Source organism: Arachis stenosperma, chromosome 3 (genome assembly GCF_014773155.1).
Source record: "Arachis stenosperma cultivar V10309 chromosome 3, arast.V10309.gnm1.PFL2, whole genome shotgun sequence".
In the NCBI taxonomy this organism is placed as follows: domain Eukaryota; kingdom Viridiplantae; phylum Streptophyta; class Magnoliopsida; order Fabales; family Fabaceae; genus Arachis; species Arachis stenosperma.
Window position 1 is genome coordinate 93,625,856 of NC_080379.1, and position 10,831 is coordinate 93,636,686.

At 40.1% G+C, this 10,831-nt stretch overlaps 1 protein-coding gene across 1 annotated transcript; it reads right to left on the reverse strand.

Moving 5' to 3' along the window:
* Positions 1-9,913: 9,913 nt before the first annotated feature.
* LOC130966400 (uncharacterized) lies at positions 9,914-10,300 on the reverse strand. Its single transcript, XM_057891197.1, has one exon. It carries the CDS (start codon positions 10,298-10,300, stop codon positions 9,914-9,916), a length of 387 nt encoding a protein of 128 aa, XP_057747180.1.
* Between the last annotated feature and the right edge of the window lie 531 nt (positions 10,301-10,831).

A 10,831-nucleotide genomic window follows, 5' to 3' on the forward strand; every position in this document is an offset into this window, starting at 1 on the left:
ATGTGCAGACGGAGTAATCCGTAGATGTGTGCCTAAAGAAGAAGCACAGAAGATCCTTTGGCATTGCCATGGATCACAGTATGGAGGACATTTTGGAAGTGAACGAACAGCCACAAGAGTCCTCCAGAGTGGCTTCTACTGGCCTACTCTCTATAAAGATTCCCGAGCATTTGTGCTTAACTGTGATAGTTGCCAGAGATCAGGCAACCTGCCCCACAGTTATGCTATGCCTCAACAAGGAATCTTGGAAATTGAGTTGTTTGATGTATGGGGTATTGACTTCATGGGACCTTTCCCACCATCATACTCAAACACCTATATTCTGGTGGCAGTGGATTATGTATCCAAATGGGTGGAGGCTATTACAACACCCACTAATGACACTAAAACAGTGTTAAAATTCCTCCAGAAACATATCTTCAGCAGATTTGGTATCCCCAGAGTGTTAATCAGTGATGGGGGTACTCATTTCTGTAATAAGCAGCTCTACTCTGCTCTAGTCCGTTATGGAGTCAACCACAGGGTGGCTACTCCATATCACCCACAGACTAATGGGCAGGCAGAAGTCTCAAATAGAGAACTTAAAAGAATCCTGGAACGGACTGTAATTAACCGCAGAAAGGATTGGGCAAGAAGCTTGGATGATGCTCTGTGGGCATACAGAACAGCATTCAAGACCCCTATAGGGACCTCTCCATACCAGCTTGTGTATGGAAAGGCGTGTCACTTGCCAGTGGAACTGGAACACAAGGCCTACTGGGCAACCAAATTCCTGAACCTTGATGCCAAATTAGCTGGAGAAAAACGATTGCTCCAGTTAAATGAGCTAGAAGAGTTTAGACTCAATGCTTTTGAAAATGCAAAAATTTACAAGGAAAAAGCAAAAAAATGGCATGATAAGAAATTGTCATCCAGAGTCTTTAAACCAGGGCAGAAAGTTCTGCTATTTAACTCTAGGCTCAAATTATTCCCCGGGAAATTAAAATCCCGGTGGAGAGGTCCATATGTAATTACAAGTGTATCACCATATGGCTACATAGAGCTTCAAGATAATGACTCTAACAAAAAGTTCATTGTCAATGGACAAAGAGTTAAACATTATCTTGAAGGCAATTTTGAGCAAGAATGCTCAAGACTGAGACTTAATTGAAGAATCAGTGATAGTCCAGCTAATGACATTAAAGAAGCGCTTGCTGGGAGGCAACCCAGCCATATACAAAGTTTAAATTACTAATTAAATAAATTTTCTTTCTTTACAGGTTTAGGTCTACGTATCTTCAAAGGTGAAATAACAAATTAACTGAAGTCCCAAGAGTTACAGAGAAATTTGGAAGTTCACTGGCATGAAAAAGCCAGTAAGAAACACTTTGGGCGTTAAACGCCCAAAAGAAGCACCCACTGGGCGTTTAACGCCAGTGAGGGTAGCCTTCTGGGCGTTAAACGCCAGAAAGGAGCATCTTCTGGGCGTTAAACGCCAGAAAGATGCACCTTCTGGGCGTTTAACGCCAATCTGCTAGCATTCTGGGCGTTTAGAAAAACGCCCAGTAAAGAAGGACTTCCTGGCGTTCAACGCCAGAAAGAAGCATCACATGGGCGTTGAACGCCCAGGAGAAGCATCACATGGGCGTTAAACGCCCAAACCATGCACCATGTGGGCGTTTAACGCCAGGATGGTGGGAGGAGGTACAATTTCGTTTTTCTTTATATTTTTTCCAAATTTTTATGTTTCAATTCATGATTTCTTGCATCAACATATTTCAAATTATCATCTCTCATCCCAAAATTAGAGTTCTAAAAATCCTAATTTCTAATATCTCTTTTTCAAAATATCAAAGGTATCTTAATCCATAAAGGACAAATTAATTTTCAATCCAATCAAACTCTTTTAAAAATTTGTTTTCAAAACTCAATTATCTTTTTAAAAATAATCTTTTTCAAAATTAAATTTTTCAGATTTGTCTTTTAAATTCTTATTCATATCTTTCTCTTTTAAAAATTATATCTTTTTCTAATCATATCTTTTAAAATCATATCTTTTATCTTATCTCTTTCTTATTTTTCGAAAAATAACCCACCCCCCTCCCTATATCTTGTGTTCGGCGCCCTCCTCATCATCCAAACTGCTCTCCTCCTATCCCTCTTCTTTCTTCTCTTTTTGCTTGAGGACAAGCAACAGTTTAAGTTTGGTGTGGATATCCGTGATCATCAAATTCATGGCCCCAAGAGGAAAACAACCCACCCAAAAGGGCAAGAAAGAAAGCGCTCCAAAGCCACTTTGGAATCAAGGGAAGTTCTTATCTAAAGAACATTCAGATCATTATTATAAAATAATGAGTCACAGATCAGTGATCCCGGAAGTCAGATTTGATTTGAAAGAAGATGAATATCCGGAGATCCAAGAGCAAATCAGAAACAGGCATTGGGAAATTCTGGCCAATCCTGAAACAAAAGTGGGAAGAAACATGGTTCAAGAGTTCTATGCTAATCTATGGCAGACAGAAAGGCAAAGAATCGTTGGAGCTGCTATCTTTGATCATAAAACTGTGGTCAGAGGAAAGATCATTCATACCAATCCTGACAGGATCAGGGAGATATTCAAGATTCCTCAACTAAAAGACGACCCATACTCCTTTAATAGGAGAATGATGAGGGTCAATAAAGGATTGGACAGGATCTTGGAAGATATATGCGTTCCTGGAGCCAAGTGGACTACCAGCACAACTGGCGACCCAGTTCAACTAAAAAGGGAGGATCTAAAACCAGTAGCCAGAGGCTGGCTGGATTTCGTAGGGCGTTCCATATTGCCCACCAGCAACCGTTCTGAAGTAACCATCAAAAGAGCTGTCATGATTCACTGCATCATGTTGGGAAAAGAGGTAGAAGTCCATCAACTGATCTCATGCGAGCTATACAAAGTAGCAAACAGGAACTCTAAAGACGCCAGATTGGCCTATCCAAGCTTAATTTCTATGCTCTGCAAAGATGCCGGAGTGAAGATGGGAATAACAGAGTACATCCCAGTTGAAAAGACAATTACTGGAATATCAATGGTCAGACAGCAACAAGATGATTCAACCAGGAAGAGAGCACAAGAAGCTCTCCCAGAACTGCCTCAATTCGAATATTGGGAACATCTTGAAGCCTCTATTTCCAGATTGCAAGAAGCTATGGATCAAATAAAGGAAGAACAGAATAATCAAAGTAGCATGCTTTGCAAACTGCTCAAAGAACAGGAGGAGCAAGGGCGTGATCTAAGGGAGCTGAAGCGCCAAAAATTAATCCTTGAACAACACCCCAGAGATTAGAAGAACACGTCCTTCCTCAAAACAAAAGGTTGCTGAGTTCCAATTTTCCTGCTTTAATTTAGTGATAGCATTTTTTTATTTGAAATTCACCTTAGGAGATATTTAGTAGTAATTAGTATGTCTATTTTGATTTTATTTCCAATTAAGCTATAGTTTATTTTTCTCATCATCATCAGGCATGAATAAAGTAGTAGATTTTATTTTAGAATAAAGAAGTAATCTATATTTTTCGAGTTCTTAATAATAAAATTTATAATTAATTATATGTGGTGGCAATACTTTTTGTTCTCTGAATGAATGCTTGAACAGTGCATAAATTGTATTTTGAATTTGATGAATATTGGCTCCTGAAAGGATGAGGAACACGAAAAATATTATTGATGATCTGAAAAATCATGAAATTGATTCTTGAAGCAAGAAAAAGCAGTCAAAAATATATATATATATATATATATATATATATAATTACAATCAAAAGGAATAAAAGCCAAGCAGCCCTTAAAACCAAAAGGCAAGGGTAAAAAGGATCCAAGGCTTTGAGCATCTATGGATAGGAGGGCCCAAGGAAATAAAATCCAGGCCTAAGCGGCTAAATCAAGCTGTCCCTAACCATGTGCTTGTGTCATGAAGGTCCAAGTGAAAAGCTTGAGACTGAGTGGTTAAAGTCGTGATCCAAAGCAAAAGAGTGTGCTTAAGAGCTCTGGACACCACTGACTGGGGACTCTAGCAAAGCTGAGTCACAATCTGAAAAGGTTCACCCAGTTATGTGTCTGTGGCATTTATGTATCCGGTGGTAATACTGGAAAACAAAGTGCTTAGGGCCACAGCCAAGACTCATAAAATAACTGTGTTCAAGAATCAACATACTACACTAGGAGAGTCAATAATACTATCTGAATTCTAAGTTCCTAAGGATGCCAATTATTCTGAAAATTTAAAGATACAGGGGGATGCCAAAACTGTTCAGAGACAAAAAGCTACAAGCCCCGCTCATCTAATAAATTTGAACTTCATCTAAAACTCTGAAATATATACTACTTCTTAATTTCTGTTAGAACCTATTTTATTCATCTAGTTGCTTGAGGACAAGCAACAGTTTAAGTTTGGTGTTGTGATGAGCGGATATTTTGTACGCTTTTTGGGGGTAATTTCATGTAGATTTTAGCATGTTTTAATTAGTTTTTGGTTAATTATTATTAGTTTTTAGGCAAAAATCATATTTCTGGACTTTACTATGAGTTTGTGTGTTTTTCTGTGATTTCAGGTATTTTCTGGCTGAAATTGAGGGAGCTGAGCAAAAATCTGACTTAGGCTGAAAAAGGACTGCTGATGCTGTTGGATCCTGACCTCCCTGCACTCGAAATGGATTTTCTGGAGCTACAGGAGTCCAATTGGTGCGCTCTCAACGGCGTTGGAAAGTAGACATCCAGGGCTTTCCAGCAATATATAATAGTCCATACTTTGCGCAAGGATAGACGACGTAACTTGGCGTTGAACGCCAAGTACATGCTGCTGTCTGGAGTTAAACGCCAGAAAAACGTCATAATCCGGAGTTGAACGCCCAAAACACGTCAAAACCTGGAGTTTGACGCCAAGAAAGGCCTTTACACGTGGAAAGCTTTAGTCTCAGCCCCAGCACACACCAAGTGGGCCCCAGAAGTGGATTTCTGCACCAATTATCTTAGTTTACTCATTTTTCTGTAAACCTAGGTCACTAGTTTACTATTTAAACAACTTTTACAGACTTATCTTGTACCTCATGACATTTTTCAGATCTGAATTACATACTTTGTGACGGCATGAGTCTCTAAACTCCATTGTTGGGGGTGAGGAGCTCTGCAGCGTCTCGATGATTTAATACAATTCCTTTGTTTTCCATTCAAACACGCTTGTTCTTATCTAAGATGTTTATTCGCGCCTAACTGTGGAGAAGGTGATGATCCGTGACACTCATCACCTTCCTCAACCCATGAACGTGTGCCTGACAACCACCTCCATTCTACATCAGACTGAATGAATATCTCTTAGATTCCCCAACAGAATCTTCGTGGTATAGGCCGGATTGATGGCGGCATTCATGAGAATCCGGAAAGTCTAAACCTTGTCTGTGGTATTCCGAGTAGGATTCCGGGATTGAATGACTGTGACGTGCTTCAGACTTTAACCTGCTGGGCGTTAGTGACAGACGCAAAAGAGGGATTCTATTCCAGTAGGAGCGGGAACCAACCGGTGATTGGCCGTACTGTGACAGAGTGCGTGCATAGCTTTCACTGCGAGGATGGGAAGTAGCCATTGACAACGGTGACACCCTACATAGAGCTTGCCATGGAAGGAACAATGCGTGTGAGAAAAGGACGCCTAGGGAAAGTAGAAATTCAAAGGACAAAGCATCTCCAAAACTCCAACATATTCCTCATTACTGCACAACAAGTAACGCTTTTATTCTCTATTATTAAAGTAATAACTATTTATTCTACGCTCTAATTGGCAACGAAAATACGAGGCTAAAGAATCCTATTGGTATCCTGACTAAGCCAAATAAAATAACATTGATTGCTTCAAACCAATAATATCTGTGGATTCGACCCTTACTCACGTAAGGTATTACTTGGACGACCCAGTACACTTGCTGGTTAGTTGAACGGAATTGTGAAAAGGAAGTAATCAGTTAGTTGAGTTAGTTTAACTTTTTGGCACATGCCAAGGAGCCACTAATCAAGAATCACAATTTCGTCCACCAGGCGCTAACTCTTTTCTCACAGTGTGTTCTGCGTGTGTTGAGTTCCAAAGTGCAAGTACACTTTGACTTCCTTATTTTGTGAGTTGTTTACCATGTGGGCCCCATCTCCTCTCCTGAAATTAAAACTGAACCTATTAGTAATGACAAAAGAACCCCTTCACATTCCTTCTCATCAAGAATAAATTGGATTGCAACTGATGGGTGTCCCTTGGGACACCAAACTTAATTCTTTGGCATCTTAATAAATTGGTTTCATCATTGTGTATTTAATGTGTTTATAAGAGTGGAATAACATCAATCTTTTTATTTTCTTTTGATTCCAACTCCTCTGAACTCATTAAATCACGTTCATGTTCTTACCCAAAGCATTAAGTGCTTTCAAATTGGGTGATTTGGGCTGCTATGTGATCATTGGTGGTGGCCACACTAAACTTAATCTCTGGGCTTACTCTTCAGAATCAACTGTTAATTGTTTGTAAGCCTAGATTAAGTAGGTGAGAGGCCACACCAAACTTAGCACTTTAGCTAGTTCTCAGCCCATTCACTCATCATTAGTTATGCATTCATCAAGTTGCAACTCCCAAATAGAAAGAAATAAGAGAGTGTAAAGAAAATCTAACCATCAAAGCTAATATCAAACTTTCTAATCTACAATTATAAACTAATCCTAATTACTGAAAATTAAACTATCTAAATCACAAAATTTAAACTACTTCTAAGAAAAGTAATTAAATCAAAAGGATAAAGTGTTGGGGTGCTTCCCAACTAGCACTTCTTTATTGTCATTAGCTTGACATTCCTTCCTCTTTAGCTGAGCTTGTAGCTCACTCTCTGCTCCTCCAAGGAGTCTCCCAAGTAGTGTTTGAGTCTATGGCCATTGACAAAAAAATTTCTCTGGGTCTTGTCTTCCATGAGCTCCACATGACCATAAGGAAACACCTTGAGTATGGTGAAAGGTCTTGACCATCGAGACTTAAGTTTTCTAGGAAAAAACTTGAGTCTTGAGTTGTAGAGTAACACCTTCCGTCCTTCAGTGAACTCCCTTCTTGCTATCTTTTGGTCATGCCACCTTTTTGTGCTCTCTTTGTAGATTTTTGCATTCTCATATGCTTGATTTCTAAACTCTTCCAATTCATTGAGTTGCATCAGTCTCTTTTCTCGAGCAGCTTGCTCATCAAAATTTAGTAGTTTTAGAGCCTAGAAGGCTCTGTGCTCCAGTTCAACTGGCAAGTGGCAAGCCTTGCCAAATACTTGTTGGTATGGTGACATCCCAATGGGGGTCTTGAAGGCTGTTCTGTAGGCCCATAGAGCATTGTCTAGCTTCTTAGACCAGTCCTTTACTGAACTTCCAACAGTTTTTTCAAGGATTCGCTTCAGCTCTCTGTTGGAGATCTCAGCTTGTCCGTTGGTCTGTAGGTGGTATGGAGTTGCCACTTTGTGCTTTACTCCATATCTGAGAAGGAGTGCTTCCAGTTGTTTGTTGCAGAAGTGTGACCCTCCATCACTAATGAGAGCTCTCGAAACTCCAAATCTGCTGAAGATGTTCCTTCTCAAGAAGCTTATCACAAACTTGTTGTCATTTGTTGCGGTAGCTATGGCCTCTACCCACCTTGAAACATAATCAACAGCCACTAATATGTAGCTATTTGAGTAGGAGGTTGGGAAGGGTCCCATGAAATCTATCCCCTATAAGTCAAATAGTTCCAGCTCTAGTATGTATTGTTGTGGCATCTCATTCCTCTTGGTTAGATTACCATCTCTTTGACATTCATCACACCTTGACACTATTTCTTTGGCATCCTTGAACACTGTTGGCCAGTAAAATCCAGATTGGAGCACTTTCGCTGCTGTCCTTTCTCCATTGAAGTGACCTCCATATGCTGACCCACGGCACTGCCATAACACTTCCTGCCCTTCTTCATGGGATATACACCTTCTTAGGACACCATCAATACACTTTTTGAACAAATAGGGGTCATCCCAGATGTAGTGTTTGGCATCCTTGATTAGTTTCCTCTTCATGTGCTTATTGATATTAGTTGGTAGCTCCCCAGTAGCGTTGAAGTTGGCTATGTCTACGAACCAAGGGGCTACTTGAATCATCATCAATTGTTCATCAGGAAAGCTTTCATTTACTGCTACTTGCTGCATTTCTTCTTCTTGTGGGATCCTTAAGAGGTGGTCAGCTACCTTATTCTCTGCTCCGCTCCTATCCTTAATCTCAATATCAAATTCTTGGAGTAGCAAGATCCACGTTATTAATCTGGGCTTGGATTCTTGTTTGGTAAGCAAGTATTTGAGTGCTGCATGATCAGTGAACACAATTACTTTTGAGCCAATGAGATATGATCTAAACTTATCAAAAGCAAAAACTATGGCTAAAAGTTCTTTCTCTTTGGTGGTATAGTTCCTTTGATTCTCATTAAGGACCTTGCTAGCATAGTAAATAACATGTACTAGCTTGTCTTTCCTCTGTCCTAGGACAGCACCAACAGCAAAATTAGATGCATGACACATTAGTTCAAAGGGAAGATCCCAACTTGGTGGTGCTATGATAGGTACAGAGGAGAGTTTCTTTTTGAGTTCATCAAAGGCTACCATGCATTCTCTATCAAAAATAAAGGGAGTATTTGAGATAAGTAGGTTGCTAAGGGGTTTTGCAATCTTTGAAAAATCTTTAATAAACCTCCTATAGAACCCAGCATATCCCAAAAAGCTTATGATTGCTTTGAAATTGCAAGGTGGAGGTAATTTTTCAATTACTTCCACTTTTGCTCTGCCTTTTTCTATGCCATCTTTTGAAATTTTGTGACCAAGAACCACCCCTTCAGTCACTATAAAATGGCACTTCTCCCAATTTAAAACAAGATTGGTTTCTTGACACCTTTTTAGCACAAGAGAAAGATGGTATAGGCAATCAGAATATGAGTCCCCAAACACAGAGAAGTCATCCATAAATACTTCTACGAACTTCTCAATCATATCTGAAAAAATGGAGAGCATGCACCTTTGGAATGTTGCAGGTGCATTGCACAATCCAAAGGGCATTCTCCTATATGCAAATACACCATATGGACAAGTAAATGAAGTTTTTTCCTGATCCTTGGGGTATACAACAATTTGGTTGTAGCCCGAGTATCCGTCCAGGAAATAATAATACTCATATCCTGTCAATCTTTCAAGCATCTGGTCCATGAAGGGCAGGGGAAAGTGATCCTTCCGGGTGGCTTCATTAAGTTTTTGGTAATCAATGCACATACGCCATCCGGTCACCGTCCTTGTGGGTATTAGTTCATTCTTCTCATTTACCACAACAGTGATCCCTCCCTTCTTAGGAACTACTTGCACCGGGCTTACCCAAGGGCTGTCTGAGATGGGGGTAGATCACCCCTGCTTGCCACAATTTTAACACTTCATTCTAAACCACTTCATTCATAGTTGGGTTCAGCCTCTTTTGTTACTGTCTTGAGGGTTTAGCATCCTCTTCAAGTAAGATTTTATGCATGCACATTGAAGGACTGATCCCATTTAAATCTGAAAGTGTCCAGCCTATCGCATCCTTGTGTTGTTTCAGCACTTAGATAAGTTCCTCTTCTTGTTCCATACTCATACTTGAATTTATGATCACTGGGTGAGTGTTGTTGGCACCTAGATATGCATACTTCAAACTGAATGGTAAAGCTTTCAGCTTTAGTTTTGGTGACTCTGCATCTTTGTTGTCTGTGGTAGTTGGCATGATTGAGTTCCTCATGGTTGCTTGTGGTAGTTTTTCATCTGGTACTTGCTCCAGCTCAATGCTTTCTCCACATTGTTCTTCTCCCATGACTTCTTGAACTTTCTGTTCCATGGTGTCTACCAGTATACATTCTCATATGGGTTCCTTAGGGTAACTCATTGCTTTAAAGACATTGAAGACCATTTTCTCTTCATGCAATGTCAAGACTAGTTCCCCTTTCTGCACATCAATGATGGCTCCAGCAGTAGCTAGAAATGGTCTTCCTAAGATAATTGATGTGTTGGCCTCTTCTTCCATGTCTAGCACAACAAAATCAGCGGGAAAAATGAATTCCCCCACTTTCACCAGCAAGTCTTCCACCACCCCATGTGGAAATTTAAATATTCTGTTAGCCAATTGGAGTGCCATTCTTGTTGGCTTGGCTTCCTCAATCTTCATTCTTCTCATCATGGTTAGGGACTTAAGATTTATGCTAGCTCCCAAATCACACAAAACTTTCTCAATAGTGATGTCCCCCATAATGCAGGGGATTTGAAAACTCCCTGGGTCTTTCAGCTTTTGAGGCAACTTCTTCTGTATGATGGCACTGCATTCCTCAGTCAACACTATGGTTTCTTTTTCCTCCCAGTTCCTCTTTTTGGTTATAAGCTCCTTTAAGAACTTGGCTTAGAGTGACATTTGTTCTAATGCCTCAGCAAATGGTATGTTGATTTGGAGCTTCTTGATGATCTCTAGGAACTTAGAGAACTAGCCATCCTTCCCATCTTTTCTTAGCCTTTGTGGGTATGGTGCCTTTGGCACACAGGGCTTCAAAACTGGTTTTGGTGGAGGTGAAGCTGGGATCTCCCCTTCATCCTCGTTCCTATGTTTTGGTACAACCTCTTCATGATTATCTTTGCTTGTGGCTCCTTCCACAACAACCTTCCCATTTCTCAGAGTTAAGGCTTTGCATTTCCCTCTTGGGTTAGCCATAGTATTACTGGGAAATGTGTGTGTTGAAAGTGGAATTTGCTTGGACAAAATCCCCACTTGTGCTTCCAACTTTGAGAT